Consider the following 20,384-nt stretch of genomic DNA (forward strand, 5'->3'; position numbering starts at 1 on the left):
CGACTGGATCTTGAAGCACACATGGCAGCTGCACCTTGGCAACAGGACTTCGCCTCCCGGAAGAAATCATAGCGGCTATTGGGGTCTGTGCTCTTGCACCATAGGGCCTGTATCAGTAAGGTTGCAATTGGATCCGGGACGGGGAGATCGATGATTTACCGCGCAGAGGTTCACCTCGCAACCGGACTTCGACCTACAGAGGTGAGACGTCCGGCTAAATCGGGTAGTTTGGATGACTCGTTTTGTCTCATTCTGAGGGCTTTGGACTCCGAGGATGACGGATTTGCTACAAACCGAATTCATGAACAGGCGGTGGGAGATTAGACACTTGCAGTCAAGTTCGTAAAAAGAAAAGTGTAATCAATCTCCTCTGTGTACCCCCAAATCGGCCAGCTCCGCCATTCCCTCTCGAGTGAGAACTAAGACTTCGGGTAAGGTACATCATGAAGGACTCCACGGAAGGGAGGTACTCAACAACGATAATCAATGCGATTGGCCAAGCTGTTAGCGACAGAAGTCCAAACCAGGTCACACGGCCGATGAGTTGCAGGCAATTCCAATGGATTTGGAGCTAACAGGTACCTAAGGGAGACTTGTGGGGGCTTGTGGCGCCCGACCGTCCAAAGGGATGGGTGGCCCCAATTTTCCCACGCTAGTACGCCCAATGGCTGTTCTGCAAGGGCGTAGAGGGATCGCGGGTCGATCCGCCCTGATCGACCTATCGTCCCTCAGCAGCTTTGGCCGCGCTGCCCTATCCTCTTCTATCCCCCTTTGCGTCCCTTAGGAGATACATCAGATAATCGGATCACATAGATAGGAGCCCCAGTTTAAAATCAATAGCACATAAACCGGATGATACCCATAATCTTGGAACCTACGAACAAACAATTGTGGTCCAACCCGGGAAAATATAAGCGAAAAAAGCAAGGTACACCGAACCAAAAAAAAAAAACAGGGAAAAGAAATGCTAGCCACATGGACGGAGAATTATTGTGACATTCTTCTCAACCATGCTTTTTCTTCAACGCACCGCCACTGACACAATGCGGGATCTTTTTTTAGTGGGGGTCAGCAAACAAATCCATGGGGTCTGGAGCTTTGGGCTGCAATGAGGAAAATTCTGACGGCTGTCGAGCCTTTAACCTCACGCGCCCACAAAATGTGGCTCTAGACTAAAAATTGTATACATTAGCGCCACACCGGCAGACAATGCCATCCGTCCTAGGGCGCCATTCCAAGGACGAACGCCTGGACCGTAACAAATACTCTCCACATTAAAAAGATGGGGACCGTGTTCAGTAATCAATTCATGGAGGCACGAACCATTTGGGTGTAAAGATTGCGCGCTCGATGGGGCCACTAGTACAAGTTCGAGCATCTGGTTCCCGCACCCGTTCCAAGCTTGGTGTCCGCGTCAACCTAGTCTTGGAGGCGCTAGTAATAATGACGGAAATATATAGTGTAGTTCATGTTATCTACTGGGCAGGCTTATATTGGGATCGCCCACTAGACCGCACTGACACCTTGACAGATCAATTCAGATCTTGGAAATATATATTTCCGATCTGAAAGGGATCAAACTTTCTATGGTCCGTGATCCATTTATTTCCTCCTTTACTTCAATGTTTTCCCATGACCCTCTCCTCTAATGCACTGGTCTGCCATAAGCACCAGAGTGGAGCTGATTTGGAATTTACTGTGGGTTTTCTGGGGGAAAAGTACGAGGATGCATTCCGTGTCGCCACCCATCAACCACGCTGTTGCAAGAAAAAACAGGATCCATGAACCCCGTCAACTTGCATATTCCTCGCTTACGAAGTGCGCTCCTGGGGCGTACTAGCTGTAGGTACGCATACGTACGGATGCAGCAGACTGGCCTACGGCTTCCACGTCGCTACGCATGTCTTGCCATGCCAGTCCCAATAGCAATGGATCAGGTCCATCCGGCGATCGACTGGACAAGGCTCAGTCGAGTAATTACTCCGGGACCGATCAAAAAAACAAACGTCGAGCGATTAGGTGACAGCCACTACGAAAATAGCGACATTATTCACAGGGCCCCCACTAACTAGTGGATTGCGAAAAGCAAATCCCGGAAGTGACAGGTGGATGTACTATCAGTGGAGTAGTGACGGAAGCCGTCCGGGTGGTAATGTAAGCATAAATCTGAATTCATAATCGTAATCGAAATACGCCGAGCAAAAAGAAGAAAAACAAGAAATTGATCGCAACTTGATCTCAACTAGGGTAAAGTAGACGAGTTGCGGCTGCCACGCAATAAGATGGCTTATTAGCGTATTCAAGGTAAAGCTAATCCCAATGCAAAAGGCAATTCGTACGCCTGACACATAGAATCCTTAACCTCACCGGCACTTCTCGTACGAGATGACCCCATATCGGGCATCATTTTGTCTGACTTCATTTTTCTTTGCTATGCTACCAAGGAAAGTTCCGTGATGGCTTCTCAGCTGCGTTGTTTCAAGTTACATCATTGGGGATCGACCAAGGGATCTTCCCCAAACATTATACAGCTGTACAAGGGACACCCTCGCATGAAGTTAGGTTTTATTACGTTCGGGGAAGTAGGGGCTTGGTCTGAACAGGAGCTACAGATCTTCACCGTCTCCAAGCTCAGCATTTACATTGGCTCATGACTGCATTGTTCCTGCAAGGTTGCTCCTTTTTCCCTCGTGTTCAATCTACCGGCGTCCGGCGTGAGGCCTTTTTGATTAACTTAGGTTATTTGTTTACTCCAGGGGGTCAAGCTCTATTGATGCCATTTTGCCTCCCCCACATCCCCAAGGGGGTAATTCGAAAACAATCAGACGTCCCTCTGCATCCGCAAACAAGGCACCGATTGGTCCTCCAGTGTGTAATAAGAATAGAAATCTGGGAAACTCCGACATGGCTTACCAAAAAGTAAAGTTAAAAAAAAAAATCAAAAAAAATATATATTTGGAAAAATGAAAAAAATGGAAACTTCCATCATGGCCCAAGATACGCTAACAGAAACTAATCATGCAGTCATGGTAGTAAAGTATGGTAATAGAAAAAGAAAATACGAAGAAAAAATATCATTGTGAGAGGGTTGCATTGGATGTCCACTCGGTTGCAGGGACCCTAGGCCCTTTACCATAGGAGCTCAGGGAGTACCTTTCTTGGGATGCAGTGTAGTAAGCTCCTGCAGAGGGATGGGACCTACGCTTATTTTGGATGAATCTGATCTAGAACCCCAAGACTAGAGCTTTTGCCCCCCTATGTCTCGACCTCTTCTTGAACTCTCTTAATTCCGTACTCGTGGAGCTTTCTCTTCTTCAACCTTCCTCACACTCATCAGATGGTTCTTGGTGAGCAGACATGGCTTCCTCGAATTCATCAGCGGCTTTATGCCGTCAGATCGACAACACAATGCGCGTCTGGGCTGGTTCATGTCGAGGAGGATTTGATTTCACACTGCTGTTCGAGGAGACTATTCTCCAGATACTCCCAATCGCCCTAATCTTAATACTGGTTCCGTTCCGGATTGTTCAACTCTCACAGAAACGCCTGAAGGTCGTTGATTCATGGTTGCTTCTTTTGAAATTGGTGAGTAGTTTTCCTTTTGTTAAGAATTCTCCGATGCAAGAAGGCTACAAGCAGTGAAACATTGCAATTGGGGAAAGATTTGCGCTAATTCTGTCGATTTCCTATATCAGGCCGCTTGGATATTTCTACTTGGACTTCAAATCACCCAAACTGCCCTCTGGGCTTTGACTTCTGCCGATGCAACCAAGGCTTCGCTCCCCACAAATGCAATCTTGACCGTTGGTGTGCTGGGCCTCATGGCACTCTCATATGCCGAGCACACACGATCGGTCCGACCCTCTTCAATTCTCAACGCATACTTGTTCTGCAGTCTGCTTTTCGATATCGCACGGACCAGAACCTTGTGGCTACGATCTGCAGACTCATTCAATGATATCATTGCAACCGTGACCAGCGTCGCGGTGGGTGCCAAGCTGCTCGTTGGTATTCTGGAAGCAGTGGAGAAGAGGAGCATCCTCAAATCGGAGTATCAAGGCTACCCTCCTGAGGCGACAGCCGGCTTCTACAGTCAAGCTGTCTTTTACTGGTTGAACCCGCTGTTCAAGGTCGGCTTCAGCAGCAATATCTCCGTTGAGGACCTATTCGTTTTGGACAAGGAGCTGAGCTCTGAAAGGCTCTTAGCTATATTTGAGGAGCAGTGGAGCAAAGGTAAATGAGATCAATCTTGAGATTATGGGAGTGATACTAACCATCAACAGTGAAAACAAAGACTCCCAACTCTCTCCAATGGGAGTGCTTCAAGGCTGCTAAATGGCCTCTTCTCACAGCTGTTCCAGCGAGAGCATGCGTTGTAGCTTTTAACTTTTGCCAGCCTCTACTCTTGACTAGGTCACTCTCATACTTTAACGAGCCGGTCAACAGTGCCACCAACAACGTTGGCTACGGAATGATTGGAGCTTATGCTTTGGTTTATCTTGGTCTGGGTGTATGTACCTACTATCCTTCGTAGGGCACACTTTACTGACATCCGATAGGTTGCAATGGGCCAGTACCAACACAACACTTACCGTGGAATTACAATGGCTCGTGGAATCTTGGTCACGATGCTATATAAGAAAGCCAGCACTACGACTCTCAGCAATGCTGATCCCGCCAACTCCCTTACCCTGATGAGCGCAGATGTTGAGAGAATTACCAACGGATGGCAGACCATGCACGAGATTTGGGCTAATTCTGTGGAGATTGGACTTGCGATCTATCTTCTGGAGCGACAACTTGGAATATCCTGTGTGGTCCCTGTTGCTGTGGCGCTTCGTAAGTAAACACTGGCAAACACTGGCGTTATTTTCCTTTATTTACTGACGTTTTTCAGTCGCACTGTTCGGGTCTCTTGTTGGTATGTCTTTCGTGGTAGCCCACCAGGCTAAGTGGTTGGAAGCCATTGAGAAGAGAATTTCTTCCACGTCTGGCATGCTAGGATCCATCAAGGGTGTCAAAATGCTCGGACTGCAAGACTCCTTTATGAAATTTGTTCATGGTCTGCGTATTGATGAGTTAACCATCTCTAAAAAATTCCGTACCCTCTTGGTATGGAACATGGGATTCGCATGGTTGACCCGCATCTTCGCTCCCATTTTCACCTTTGGAGTCTATGAGGGCATTTCGAGCAACTCCCTGACAGTCTCCCGAGTCTACACTTCTCTTGCCCTCTTTTCTCTACTTTCAGATCCGCTCTTGACTTTGGTTATGGCTCTCATGTCCTACGCCGGATCAGTGGGATCATTCGTCCGCATTCAAGAATTCCTTGAGAAGGAAGATCACAACGACCACCGACGCCAATCTCCTCTTCTACCTTCCCTAGAGGATCTGGGTGAGGCCAAGCTTCTCTCCAAGTCGGGGGATTTGGATATGTCATCAAGCAACTCCGAGTCGGTCGAGTCTTTCAAGCGTGGCTCGTCCTCATCTACTACCAATTCTGCCATGATCCAAAACGGCACTTTTAGCTGGGCTGTTGACCAGGAGCCTGTGCTGCAAGATATCAGCTTTACCGTTCCTCGTGGAAGCTTTACTATGATCATTGGACCCTCAGGTTGTGGCAAGTCAACTCTTCTCAAGGCGCTTCTTGGTGAAATCCCCTGTTCCGATGGCAAGATTGAGGTTTCCTCCGGTAGTGTTGCTTTCTGTGATCAAACTCCTTGGCATATGAATGGTACTATCAAGGATAGTATCGTCGCCATGTCAGACTATGACCCCAGGTGGTATGCGACTGTTCTTCAGGCATGTGCTCTCGAAGAGGATCTTGGACATTTCCCTCGTGGTGACCGCAGTGTTATTGGAAGCAAAGGTGTTGCCCTCAGTGGAGGCCAGAGTCAGCGTATTGCTCTCGCTCGTGCTGTTTATGCTCGCCGCAAGATTATCATTTTGGATGATGCCTTGAGTGGTCTGGATGCCACCACCGAGAACCACATTTTCCACAGCCTGTTCGGACACATGGGACTTCTGCGAGAGACTGGTACTTCGATGATTGTTGCTTCTTCTTCTGTCAAACGTCTCCCTTACACTGATCATATCGTTGTTTTGGACACCGACGGTCGCATTATGGAACAGGGAAGCTTTAGCGCTCTGACCAAGACTGGTGGCTATGTTTCGAGCTTTGGACTCCTCGCACCTGACTGGGACTATAAGCCTAAGCGATTTTCCGAGTCGCCTAGCTACAGTACCATTGACTCGATCGAAAAGGAGAAAGAGGACCTTATTCAGGAACCTGAGCACCGTGACACTGGTGGAGACCTTGGAATCTACACTTACTACATCAACGCTATCGGATGGGTCCCCGCAATGGTCTTTGTTGTCGCTATGGCTGGTTTTGTCTTCTCCATTTCCTTCCCCACTATCTGGGTGCAGTGGTGGGCTGAGTCCGACACAGCTCACCCCAGGGCCCAGCTCGGCTACTATCTTGGTATCTACGTGATGCTCGGTTGTCTGGCCATGATCTGTCTGCTTGTTGGTTCCTGGCAAATGATCATTACCATGGTTCCCAGATCTGGAGAGTCTTTTCACCGCAGACTATTGACCACTGTTCTAAGTGCGCCTATGCTGTTCTTCTCCACCACTGACAGCGGCTCTATTCTTAACAGATTCAGCCAGGACTTGCAGCTCATTGACATGGACCTTCCTATTGCGGCCATCAATACCATCGCAACGTTGTTTCTTTGCATGGCCCAGATGGCTCTTATCGGAGTTGGGTCAAAGTATGCGGCTATCTCTTTCCCCATTGTCCTTGGAATCCTTTTCCTCATTCAGAAGCTTTACTTGCGCACCTCTCGTCAACTACGGTACCTAGACCTTGAGGCCAAGGCTCCCTTATTCTCTCACTTTACCGACTGTCTCCAGGGACTCGTCACTCTGCGAGCCTTTGGCTGGCAGCATGGTATGGAGAAGAAGAATATTGAGCTTCTGGATATCTCGCAACGCCCATTCTACTACATGTTTGCCATTCAGCGCTGGTTGACTCTCTCACTTGACTTCGTCGTTGCTGGTATTGCCATACTGTTGATTGTGCTGGTTGTTGTCCTCCGCGGCACGTCTCTCAACGCCGGCGCTGTCGGCGTTGCACTCCTCAACGTTATCCAGTTCAGCCAGACTATCAAGCTTGCGGTCACTTTCTGGACAAACTTAGAAACCCACATCGGCTCCATTCAGCGCATCAAGGACTTCACCAAAACTGTTGAATCCGAGGATCAGCCCGGTGAAGATCGAGGAATTCCTCCTAACTGGCCCTCCAAGGGTGCAGTCAGCTTCCAGTCGGTTTCGGCAGCCTACAGGTGCGGCGTCTATCATTCTAGTTTTATCATGTGCATCCTACTAACACCCTACCGAATAGACCCTCGGAGCCGGTTCTCAATGAAGTGTCTTTGACCGTCCAAGCCGGTGAGAAGGTCGGCATTTGCGGCCGAACGGGAAGGTATGCAAAACCAGCCCAAATAGCTTTCTCAGTATGAACCTATTTAACAATGACTGCAGTGGCAAAACATCCATGATCATGAGCATCTTCCGCATGATTGAGCTTACGAATGGTTCCATCACGGTGGACGGCGAGGACATCTCCCGACTACCGAGACGGGAAATTCGCGCCCGCATCAATGGAGTCTCCCAGGACTCGCTCTTGTTCAAGGGTAGCGTTCGGCTGAACGCTGACCCAACCGGTTCATGCACAGACAAAGACATCACATGCGCCCTGAAGACCGTGCAGCTCCTCTCTGCAATTGAAGAGAAGGGCGACCTAGACACCGATATCGACGAGATCCACCTGTCACACGGCCAGAAGCAGCTCTTCTGTCTTGCGCGGGCAATCCTTCGCCAGGGCAATATCCTCATTCTCGACGAGGCGACCAGCAAGTAAGTGATCCTCTCCATTATTGTCTCACCCCCTGACGTGTTCCCTCGCTTCGAGTACATATCCACTTCCTCACATCATAGTTGCTTTTTCTCCTTTTTAACCGACATTATTGCTTTTTTTTTTTGGTGCCTGTCATCCCCTGCATGTATGCGGCTTGATCCGAGCGCCATGGCGCTCAGATCTATGCGCCTCGCAACCCCCACCTTTCCCCCTTGCAGAAACGCAGGACGATTGCTAATCGTCAGCAGCATCGACACCAAAACAGACGAGATTATGCAACGCGTCATCCGTGAGAAATTCTGCAGCCACACGATTATCTCTGTGGCGCACAAACTCGATACAATCCTCGATTATGACCGTATCGTGGTGCTGGACGCCGGCCGGATCGTAGAGGTCGGTGAGCCGTTCGCCTTGCTGACGGAGCCCAAGTCTCACTTCAGTAAACTTTACGCGAGCGCGATGGCGTCAGAAGATTCGGATTAGAATCGTCTGCCCCGATGGCTTTTGTGTTGGAGTTGACCTCTTACCCCCCTTTTGCATGGCATTTGCACAAATTCAGCCTTTTTTCGCCATTTTCCCCCTGTGAGCTGATGCTACGGGGGGGTTGCTGTTTTGTTTTGGCGCGCTGATCTACTTTCCTTTACGGTACATATCGACGTCAACATACAAGAGTTCCAAGAATCGTTGCCAGGCGTTTTGTATTTTTTTGGCCACTTTTGATTGTTTTTACACTTTGGATGGGTCTCTTCTTGACTATCTTTTATTGGGGCCTTATGAGCCACTTTGGATTTATATTCTCTTCGCACTCTCGTTCATCTACGTTTTGGATAATTGGTGACAGCTTGGCAACTTCATTGGGTTGGATTGTCTATAATCTGGTGCGCTCTGCACTAAACTGCTTGGTTTTAATGGTATACAAGGCAATGACTTGACTATCAAATTGAATGATCCTATACTTGAGATACTTTTCTTCCTCTATTGGTCTTTTCTTACTGCCGTAACTTTCAGTGCACAGATTCCAGCCTTGGAAGTTTGTTTCTTCAAGTGGATGGCAGGCCCCTACTAGTAAGCCTGTCAGTATCTTGGTCGTTCGGTCAGTTCGTCGTAATCCAGTCCTCTTTCTCTTTTATATGGCTGTCTTTCCTACGTTCGTCAATGGATAGGTCTTTTGAACATTTTCAATTACGTTAAGTGGACCAAGGTTTGTTTGTTAATTCTCAAAATCGGGATTCTCGCGCATGACATATATATCCGCATCAAGCAACTTTGGTCAACGGGCATCTATCAGCTATATACCCCCGCCCCCCACGTTATATTCAACTTTGACTCTTGAAAAACACCTCTTATTGCTGAACTGTCTATGCAAGCTGTCAGAAGCATATTTCAATAGATATACCAATTCTTCCCAGGCTCGCTGACTTCCCACGAAGGCAGCTGCTTGGACGAACTGAGGACAAAGCATGGTTGGCCACTTCTGGGAAGTAGATACATTGGGCGCGTACCTACGAACATATTCGCCTACCTACCAGGTGGGCAACAAAGGTTCCAAGGTTGGTATTTAGCATTTCTAAGATTCCTGGTACCTTGGTTGAAGCAATATTGGGATGAGAAAAGCGTGGTTAGAAAACCTTATGCCAAATCCTATTTTCGCACAAAACATTCGAACTACCTGAAGAAAAATAAACCATATGGAACAAAATGCTTGGAACTCCACCGATGTCAACCTCCAGCTGCAAATAAAGTCTTGGGATAATAGATGAAAAGAAAAATTGTCAAGCTCATTTGAGGATACCAGCCATCCATCCACGGAAAGCACTCGCACTCAACGCCCTGTGGTTTCATGGGTAAATTGCGGTCACCACCCATCTACGAGAGAATCATCGTTTCATCGTTATCTATCTCCTCCTCATCTTCATCAAGGAGACCAAACTCCCAATCGCCACGCTCAATACGACTGACACGATCCAGTTCGGACTGGTATTCACGACGCAGATGTTCAAGTGTAACGATCACGCGTTCCTGGGGGCGTTCGGTGGCAGGCTTGAACGACACACCATTGCGTACATTGCTGATAGAGGAACGACTTCCGCGGCGACCAACAGACGTAGATGAGGCAACGCTACCAGAACGGCTTCTTGTCTTGAAAGCGGTGGGTGATCCCATGTTGTCCGCATCATCCATGAAAACGTTACCGTCACTGTCGGCCTGGGGGCCTTGGTTACGGGTGTGTGAAGAATCAGCAATCAGACCAGAGGAGGCCAATGGTCCGATCTCGACAAGAATGTAAGCCTCGCTTTTGTCAACCGAGGCCAAGAGATTGATCAGTGATAGCAACTCATGACGGATTTCTTTACTCTCTTGATCATCTTCAGGCACAGCTTCTTCGACTTGATTCTTGCCACGGACAACAGCGGAGGAGGGGGTATCTCTGGCTTGACGTAGACGTTGAACATTGCGGTATGCAATTTCAGCCGCACCGCGATAGTCGCCGCGAGAGATGCGGTATGCTTGCAAGATACGGTGGTAATCGGGCGAGCTCTCGGCCTCATTGTTGTCAATGTCCAGCCATGAATGGAAGGAATTTTGTTTGCGGGCGAGTGAAACGAGGATTTCATCGACGTATGAAGCAATGTTGGGTACGAGAGAGGTAGGGAAGCGGAGGATTTGCTTGAGACCTGTGCGTCCAGGTCCGGAGACAGTGAGAATGGTGGAGACAAGTGAACTGAGAGCGGATCTCTGTAGAGCAAGATCCTGGTATCGGGCCAAAGCGGAGTACGCCTGGTCAAACTGGCAGGTCTTGAGAGATGCATGGAACAGTCGAGAAAGTAGGTCTGTCCGCATACTTGAGTACTCGGGATCCTGCTCAGCCCATGCTTCAGAGTCGAGGGCCTGCAGCGCCAGGCTGGCAAAGTCAGCGACATGCGAGAAGGACCGAACTCGTTCGAATACGGAAAGAATATGCTGGTAATATTTGGGAATGCCGTTGTGGAAGCAGTTCACCGATACAAGGTCCAGAAGCGTCGAGGACATTTCATGGAGGTTACCCAGGGGTTTGCCACAAGCTATAATGGACAGTCAGTAGACGACAGAACACACTCAGATCAGACAACTTACAAAGCAGGTATGCTGCCTTCCGGAAGTAAATGGCAGCAGTGTCAAACTCTGACATCGCAACATGCAAACGTCCCTTGACGTAAGTCGCCCAGGATGTGCTCGCTTGGAAACGAAGGAAATCCCACGCGAGATCGATATTATTCTTCGCAATGAGATCGCACTGAATATAGGCCAATGCATTCGCGTATGTAACCTCACCAGGTCGGGTGACCCAAGCCAGGACATCCCGAATCCCCAGAGTCAGTGTATAGCTCTGGGGCAACCCAATTGCTTGACGTGGCTTGATGTCTCTGACGAATAGATCCTCGAGGATAGTCACCGTCCTTTGGTTTTTGGTCTTTGATTTAGAATCCTTCAAAGAGAAAATTGGTGTTGAGGTATCTGCGCGAGTGTCTGTAGGCTGATCGGCGCGCGTTCGGACATTTGAGCTCAGCCAGTACATCATTTCGTACTCGCGAAGAATATTGATGAGAGCAGAAAATAGGCCAGCACCGTCAAAGTTAGAGCGCCCTCCCTGCTCAATCTCCCCATCCACAAATGAGACCAGAATTAACAGTTCGTAGAGAATGCGACGATTCAAGAGAATAGTCTCGAGGGAACCACTGACAAGGACTCGTGCACCAAATGAGGTTGAAAGGAGCTCTGAGTCCTTGCCATTGAATCCAAGAGGAACAGTCTCAATGATGGCATAAAAAGCGTCCCCAGGTAAGTTCTCGGCATCTAAATTCTCATTTAAGGCTGTAACTAGGCCATCAAAGGTCTTGTTGGAGATTTTATCCGCAAACTCACAGCGCTCACGGAATGCGTCCATGCGGTCGGTGATTGATGAGGATGGCTCATTATAGATCTCAATGTCGAGAGCAGCCCGGCAAGCGGCATCAAGCTCTGCAGAGAATCGCTTCCGGAAGTTTGCAGCAACCTTAACCAGCGATGATGCTTGCTCGTACAAGTTTCCAAGTTCGGCACTCAAGTTGCGATGTCTCCAACGATCAGCGATCTTGGGCTTTTGCTCAGCAAGTTCCGCACCGGAGTTGTGCGTAAGTAATTCGGTGGTATTGCATTCCCGAATCACAGCACAAGCATCGGATAGAAGAATCCACGGCATTTCAAAGTATGAATCGTAGGCCAGAGACACCGGCTCAAATCTGCGCTTATTGAGATCGTCCGCAACCTGCCAGAATTGACGCCACTTTGCATCTGTGTCTGTTCGGTACCGACTATATCCCATCTCGTCCTCGGCATATTTACGTAGAGAAACTGTGGCTGTGATCGTAGAACACAATCTTTCTGCTAGTGGCACATCCTTCTTCAGAACACCGGCTGATGTAGATGACAAAGGCTTGAGGGCTTCCTGATAAATGGACAAGGCAGTCTGAAGAACTTCTGGCAAGTATCGATTCGGGTGCATAAGATATTCCAGCCATCGTTCTGTCGGATCCACGACATCATCCATAGTTGGAGGAGGCAGTTGCTGTTGTCGATGAGCCTCAAATGTTGTCGAGACCCAATTGCTTTCCCAGTCGGTCACCAAGGTTTGGAGATCAAAGTGAAGAGTGTATAGCTGATAGAGTCCATGGTTTCTCCAAAGCACCCACATCTCCATGCCCTTGCCTTCATCCATGGGCTTTACTTGGAAATCAGCGATGTTCCAGAACATATTTCCTGTGACATCAGGATCCATTGGCCGGAAGATTGCCTCTGCGTAAAGATCCTCGATAACCAAATCAGATGTAAGGCCTCCCTTCACAGCCCAGAACTTGAACCGTCCATCCTCAAATGGAGAGTATGTCACCACGTAAAAGCGATGGCCTCCATCCATAGCTCTCTCTGCATTGAATACCCGAATAAAAGAGGTTTCGGCAGGGTTCAGGGTATATGGAGGGACATCAGGATCAACTGGACGGCCCAAAAGGTCCTTTGTTGCGACCAACTTGTTCGTGGCCAGATTCCAGATCTTCAATGTATGATTCAGACAAATCGCGAAAACATAGGTCTCGTCAGAAGTCGTGGTGATGGCATTGGCCGTATTCAAGTCGAGGTTTCGTCCGTCGTGTCGAAGCGAGGAGGGTACGTTCCATTTCACGAGGCCACGGATTGAGGCACCCCAGGTTCGTTCGTCGAATGTCAATGGGGTCCAATGTGAGCCTAGCCAAGCTTGGTATTAGTCTCTCTTTCTCTATTTGCCATAACCAAAGACCGCATAGTAAAGACATCAAAGCTTACCGTCATCCCCAGCTCTCCGAGTCAGTCGCAAAAGGGCACCATTGTCGAGGGAGATGAATAGCTCGAGCGGGCTGCTGGCGTGTAGTCGGTGAGGGTGGGAAAAGGAGAGAGGTGCAGGGACACATGTCTTGCACCAATCCGACACATTCTCGTCAATTGAGTCAGGTCTTCTGAAGAACTCCGGGCGAAGCGAGAATGTGTGTAGTTGTTTCGAGGCCGTAATCACAAAAACACTGAGAATCTCATGGTCCTCATGGTCCGCCAGCGCAACACCCGATGGGAGAATCTGGTCCGGGAAGTTCAATCGAAGGGTCACATTGTACTCGAATTGCTCCGAGCCAGCCTTGGTGAGATCCGCGCATTGAATCTCTAAGACCTGGTTGTCATTGACAACTCTCCACACGAACGTTCTTGGGTAGGTTCTGCGCTTGCGGAAATAGACCGTTCCTTGTGTCGCAAGGTAGCGTCTGGAGAATTCGTCTTCGTCTTTCGCGATGGGGAGTTCGTGATCGGGTGTGGGTGTGGATGAGATCGAAAAGCGTGTCCGTCGAACCGCGCTCTCCGGGGAAACGTGGATATTAGCAACAGTGGTGGGCGAAAATGGTCGGAGGTCGACCCTGGTATCCTTGTAAATCTTCGCCATGGTGAACAGCTCGGGGAACTGCACTTAATTCAGCGTCGCAGACTTCCCATGGCTTGAAGCGGGAGAGAGTTGCAGGGCGGAAAGCTGGAGCTCTCAAAAAACAAAGTCTTGGCGCGGTTGAACCGTGGACTTTACCCACTTCAACAATAAACACAAATACATTCTACGTACAGAACTGCACAATCAAATCCACTGATCAATATACTTATTGCATAATGCATTTCATATTGAAGATTTATTGAAAAAATGGTCAGATGTGGAATAAAAAGTCTATTCTACCAAAACTCTTATCAATCACAGCACTAACGGTAGATACAGATGGATATTGGATAGGCTCGTCAAGTTACTTATATCGTGTCAGCCATAATGAAGGAACAATGATGAATGATGAAAGACCTCAGTCATCTAGTCATTCTCCATGTCCTTCTCGTTAGGGTCGCCAATGCCATCCTCGTTGATTGCAAAGAGACAATCACTTTCTGGGAGACATGGGCTGTCGTAAATCTTGCACACTCGAGTCTCACCGCGACCCTTCTTCAAACTGAGTCGGGTTGTACTGGCATGAGCAATAATGTTACCTCCAATAGGTTTCTTGGGATCGGGGTTGAACATGGCACTGGGGCCACCGTCAACTTGCGCCACAACCTGGTTCGTGATCACCACCGCAATGCCGAACTCATCAGCCAAGCGCTGCAATGTGCGCATGAACTTAGCAAGATGTGTCTGTCTGGATGACAATTCGCCACGCCCATTGAAATCCGTTCGGTACAATGCGGTCGCCGAGTCAACCACGAGAAGCGAAAACCGGGTCTCGCACATCATCTGAGACGCCTGATTGAGCAACTGCAGCTGATGATCGGAGTTGTAGGCACGGGCATATGCCACATTGTCGAGGACTTCCTCTCCCACAAGGCCAAATCTCTGTGCCACGGCAAGAAGCCGGACAGGTCGAAAGGTTCCCTCCGTGTCGATGTAGAGACACTTTCCTTCGCCTCCACCCATATCAAAGGGTAATTGACAGGTAACCGCGAGTGTATGACAGATCTGACTTTTTCCTGTTCGGAATTCACCAAAAATCTCGGTAATTGAACCGGTCTCGACACCACCACCTAGCAGGGTGTCGAGCCTCTTGGATCCTGTTGTAATCGATATGAGCTCACTTCGTCGGGCGTGCATCTCGGTTGCCGTTGTGAATCCCATGGGAACCATTTTTGCAGCTATCCAATAGAATACAGTCAGTACCTGCTATACGTTGAACAGGGGCGTTACGCGATTTTCCGCATGGTGACTTACCTTCTACTAAGATCTTAGTGGCCTTCTGCTCCGAAATTCCCTTAATCTGCTCCAGCAATCGCTTCGGTCTGGTGGTTTCCCGTATCAGTTCAAAAACCCTGCCAAAAAGGGCAAACCTGGAGTAATTCCAGCTGCTGCGTTGGAGACATACGTATAAGCCACTGCCTCCACGGTGTGGTACCCAGCGTCGACAAACAACTTGATATCTCTTCCGCTCAATCCCGCGACTCCCTAATAGAAGCCAATTAGTACTTTATATTGTTTCATTGCGGATGCTATCCAATTCCATCGGAAAAGACCTCGCTCACCTCAAGCGCAGAGAGCGGGGTTGGGGCACCAGGACCCGGCAGTTGGCTCTCATCCATTTCGCCTTGGATCTCATGGTCGGCCGACATTTTTGCGGCGTTATTATCGATGATTTAGAGCTGCAGTCACTGGGATCGGCTCGTTGGCGGTCGAGAATTCCCCAATACACGAGCACGCGTCAAGCCCGATGTGCACTTTGGTCCGCGGTGCACACTCCGAGAAGATTTCCGGGATGAAATAAAATAGATCTCCGAATGAATGGAATGAGTCACCAGGCAGCCGTGGCCCACAAGAAAGAGTTGTTTGTGGCAAAGCCGGGGATTTTCTGGGCGAGTCTAATTGTTTCCTTCCAATGGACGCGTTCGATTTGTCGCGCAGTCACGTGGCTTTGTTGACTGAAAGGCAACAACAACACTATCGCCACTTTGGGTTTCTTAACCTAAGGCTACCAAGCCATGCGGAGGTATGAAACGTGTTTTTTCATAGTGGCAAATGATACTCATTGATCCTCATCAATGACGTTAAGAATACATGTTTTTCACGCAAACAGAAGCATTGTGCTGTCCCAGATCCTCTTCTGGTAGTCACGCGACAAATCTAGAGATTGACTCCAATGATTCCCCGAAAACCCAACTTGTTTAAGCTTTACTTTTGCTAGTGTCATGGCCAGTCTATCTCCCTTCTTTGGGTGTGCGCCAACCCAACCTTCGTGGTTTGGCCTGTCCCACGAGAGCAACAATTTCATGACCTGAAATACGACAGCATTGACGTTCCAAATCTCCGTATCTGGGTCTCTTGCAACGTAGGGTCGAACTGGAGTCTCTCGGCGGGTATGTTCATGTGGATTTTATCATTAAAGATCTGGCTCATCTTACGTCTGAACTCCTCGGATGACCGTCTGCGAAGGATTCCTTCAAAGTATGCGTTAGTTTCTCTGCTTCATGTCTCTATCACGCAACGTCGTCCACTCACTATGAATGCGTGAAGCCCTTTGCTGCTCGAATTGGGGACGAGAATTATTCTCGTGGCTGGATGATCCCAGATCAAACTCCTCTTGCTCGCTCGTTCCTGGTCTGCTCCTTCTGGAATCAAACAACTGACTGGCACGCAAGACTCTATTGTGGAAACTAGCCCGCTTCTCATGGCTCCCGAAGAGCTCACTTCTATGATTGAAGGAGCTATAGGTAACTGGGGCACTTGCTATCGTTGCGGGTGGATAAACCACACGGGGCCTGTAAGATTCATATCTGTAAATGTTGGGCCCGGTGATATCGTGACGGGACTGGGTGACAGGAGGACGATGATGACGCGGTAAAGCAACATGAGAGGGGAATGGGTCATCATGCAGCGCTGGGGGCGAGCAGGTGAAGGGGCGGGCGCGAATGGGAACATGTCTCGGTTCTGGATTCAGTACTGGACTGGGCGATCGGCTTCTACTGGCAGGCGTCCCGGGAGGTTGAGGACTGGGTTGATGACTGGTTTGACGACTGGGTTGAGGGCTAGGTTGAGGACTGGGTTGAGGACTGGGTTGAAGACTGGGTTGAGTACTGGGGCTTGAAGTATCGAGACTGGAGATCCAGATGCCAGAGACTCGCACGCCTCTCTCCAAGGCTCGAGCACCAAAAGGGATGTCATCTCTCTTGAGCATGGGGTATAACTCAGCTTCCTCTTCTTTCTGGCGTGCCTCAATCGCGGCATATCTGCGTATGCTCCATCTCCTGTACGTGAGAACGCAGAAGCCGTATATGACCACGATAATCTAGAGAGCTAGTCAGTACTCCGTTGATCATGCTAGAAGGAGAGACGTGTCGCACTATTAGAATTGCCAATGCCTGTGTCCGAGTTGATTGGTTGTTAGCAAGTTAGAGCATGGTCACAATGGATGTCAGGTATAGAGAGATCTCATACAAAACTCAGCTTTTCCCATAACTGCCAGGTGACCCAGAATGCCATGGTCTCTCACTTGTTTTAGAACGCGCATGCAATGGTGAGAGCTGTGTATGATGTGGCAGGCTGCAAAGAGGGAAGGATTAAGGGCAGAAAGAGTATTGCACCAGAATGACTCGTGGTCTACACTCATTATACCAGTGGTTCATGGGGTGTGCCTGCCTATTCGTATATCAAATGAAAACAACTCTGAGTTCTGCCCAGCAACATCGTCCTCTCCATGTTGTCTCGCGTGAATTTCATCGGTGTAGTCTTATTTAAAAGTCATATTTCTACTTTACAAAACAAGGTGAACTGGGGTCTAAAGAAGAACCCCAAAACATGGTTCCATGCAAAAGTGGATGGATACATTGTATACATAAAAAGCAAAAAGAAATCTCTCCCTCGGGGAATCGAACCCCGGTCTCCCGCGCTTATCGGTGTTAATGACAAGCGGAAATCATGACCACTAGACCAAGGAAGATGAGATAGTCGAGTTTCCGCTCGACCACTTGGTGCTGGTTGATGTTTGTGTCTGCAATTTGGACTATATGACCCCCTTCTTTCTAACCTCATTTGCGCGCCCCACCAAACCCTTTCCAAGTCACACCCCGACAATAAACATAGTCATGAGTTTTTGGACCAATACACGGTGATTTGGATTTCATTGATTTCTCAAATCTTGGAGTTTCGCATGGAAATCAGTGGTTAATCAAGGTTGAAGTGCTAAATGTCTGTTCACATGTGTTCACACCTGTTGGCCTCCAAATATATATCAATTGCTGTGCCTACTGATTGATTACTTCATTTTGCCTACCTTAGCAGCCAGGCTTTACAGTGTAGGTAATATGACTCTAATCCCACCCACATCATTGAAAGATCGGGAAATCTTAGAGTCTGGGGGTTGGAATATCTACAACGTTTGATTATGCATAATTCTCGATACTCGATCTATTGGGATGAAGCAATGCAGATTAGTGTATCTATCCTGGGTCTAGCGCTTCCCGGAGTGCCCCGGGGCTCCGCTGCAAACACCTGGACGTTCCGTAGTAATTTCTGGGCTCACGAGGTTGTAAATGTAGTATACAATAGGTTGTCAGTAATAAGTAGATCCACTAGTTCATTAACCCTGCAATGAGAAGCTCAATTGCCCTCAATTGTCTGCTGCATGTTCAACCGAGTCTCAGATTTTACACGCCCAAAAATTGTCGAAGTTCCTCTCTGTGTGTCATGCGAGGTCCCGAAGAGGAAAGAGTTATGGGTGTTACAACAGTCAGCCTGGTGGGAAATCTCAAAACAAGTCCCTAACGTCGATCATGTGACATGGTCTCGGGACAAGGATAGAAATTAAATAGCCGACTCATTGTCAACGCCAATATCCACCGTCCATTTCGCGCCTCTTAATATATTCAACTATTTCTATTTAACTCCAAATGTTGGATGGGCCGCCTTGTAAGACTTTTTTGATCCGAGGTACGTTCTAATTGAATCGCGGCACCTCTTGGACGTGAGATACTGAGTCTCACCACCGTTCGCCTGTCTTAATACGGAGTAGCATAAGAACAATTAATTGAGCAGACGAAAAATCTTTGGAAGGAGGGCGGTGGTGTATTTGCTGTGATTAGCCTTAGCGGTAAATTTCCCACATAAGGATAAGGCTACCTTGATATCATTGATCTATGACATACTTTGCTCGGCATATAACCCTGCTAGTGAAGAGTTTGAGGCCGGTGCCACGGCCGGAGTCTTCCAAGTGGTAAGCTTTTACTAGTAAGGTTAAAAAATCAGGACAGCAAATTGGCGGCAAACATTGAATGCCCCCTAATCATGAGGTTAACGCCACATTCTTTCCTTATGTGGGCAAATTCCACATCACAAGCCCACAATTAGCCTATTATTTTTGCGCAAAGGAAATGATGATGTTCTATCATGTCGTGCATCATAAAGGAGAATCAATATAGGCATGGAGGTCGGGTTATGCCCTTACACACGGCAAGCCGAGAAAGGGGTTCCCCTTCCCCGAGAATCTGAGGGACGACGCGCAACTCAAAACTTCACACTCCCAAGAACATGACGCAGCAGATTCCTGGGTGAAACGATCGACATACAGCCGCCCGAAGGATAAACTCACCCCTGCCAGTGAATATGCGTTAGAATTAGCCAACCACGCACATACCTAAGTATTTTCTTACGCAAGCCCTAGACATACCTGCCCCAAAGCCATTCCATGTGCTGTGTCAGCTATTCTTCACAGGCGATGCAATAAGCACAACCACGCTCATACGGGTACTCTGGCTGTTCTATTTCTACAGAACTGTGCTCTTCAATATCGCCACTGCTATGCATTAGATATCTGATCCGAAATAAACTAATTAGAAACCAATGAGTTAGTTCTCTGGGCTCTCCAGTACATATAGTACATACAGTAGAGCTTGCAAGCTAAGCCCCTTGTAGATCTGCGCTAAGCGAATCATATCTATGATCGACAACCCCTTGGTCGGATGATCTTCAGAAGGATTGCAATGATTGTCAATTGGAGATCGACTGATAATATCATTTGAAATGATTGGGCCCCTTTCTCCACCAAAAGCCAGTTCGGGCAGGTCAGCCGCTTAGAACCGTTGAAACACAAGCCAAGCAATGAGCACAGAATGATGGCACTTCTGATTTCAGAAAGAAATGTAGAGCTACCATGTGAGAGAATCAGATATTGAAGATAAATTCGCCAATCCAGTAAGAGTTTGATGATTCAAACCTAGAAGTCTGCTTGGATTGGTGTATAAGCTTTAGTGGGGACATTTTTAGACACGAACGCCTAATCCACATGCCCTTGCTAGCTGTCACCACTGGGGGAATCTGGATAATATCGATTGCGTGCGATAGAGGCCCACACGGATGTTTCACGGAGGGGCAGAAGAGAAATACCCACTTTTTATCAGCGGACATAGTTCATAC

The 20,384-nt window shown here is 48.3% G+C and overlaps 3 protein-coding genes across 3 annotated transcripts; 1 reads left to right on the forward strand and 2 right to left on the reverse strand.

Annotated features, from left to right (window-relative positions):
- Positions 1-3,357: 3,357 nt before the first annotated feature.
- Positions 3,358-8,407, forward strand: abcB (uncharacterized protein; the record flags this gene model as incomplete). Its single annotated transcript, XM_057121325.1, has 8 exons — positions 3,358-3,585; positions 3,696-4,233; positions 4,284-4,510; positions 4,560-4,839; positions 4,898-7,349; positions 7,409-7,489; positions 7,549-7,923; positions 8,143-8,407. The coding sequence occupies 8 exons, from the start codon at positions 3,358-3,360 to the stop codon at positions 8,405-8,407; spliced, it is 4,446 nt and encodes a 1,481-aa protein (XP_056967079.1).
- Positions 8,408-9,790: 1,383 nt separating this feature from the next.
- N7484_010939 (nucleoporin Nup120/160) lies at positions 9,791-13,904 on the reverse strand (the record flags this gene model as incomplete). Its single annotated transcript, XM_057121326.1, has 3 exons — positions 9,791-10,986; positions 11,039-13,183; positions 13,262-13,904. 3 exons carry the CDS (start codon positions 13,902-13,904, stop codon positions 9,791-9,793), a joined length of 3,984 nt encoding a protein of 1,327 aa, XP_056967080.1.
- A 405-nt stretch (positions 13,905-14,309) lies between these two features.
- N7484_010940 (recombinase RAD51) lies at positions 14,310-17,456 on the reverse strand (the record flags this gene model as incomplete). The annotated part of the gene is made up of 7 exons (XM_057121327.1): positions 14,310-15,121; positions 15,198-15,265; positions 15,349-15,428; positions 15,506-15,567; positions 16,379-16,414; positions 16,476-17,262; positions 17,412-17,456. 7 exons carry the CDS (start codon positions 17,454-17,456, stop codon positions 14,310-14,312), a joined length of 1,890 nt encoding a protein of 629 aa, XP_056967081.1.
- Positions 17,457-20,384: the final 2,928 nt, after the last annotated feature.

Source organism: Penicillium longicatenatum (genome assembly GCF_028827895.1).
Source record: "Penicillium longicatenatum strain IBT 33135 chromosome Unknown contig_7_segment0_segment0, whole genome shotgun sequence".
Lineage (NCBI taxonomy): Eukaryota > Fungi > Ascomycota > Eurotiomycetes > Eurotiales > Aspergillaceae > Penicillium > Penicillium longicatenatum.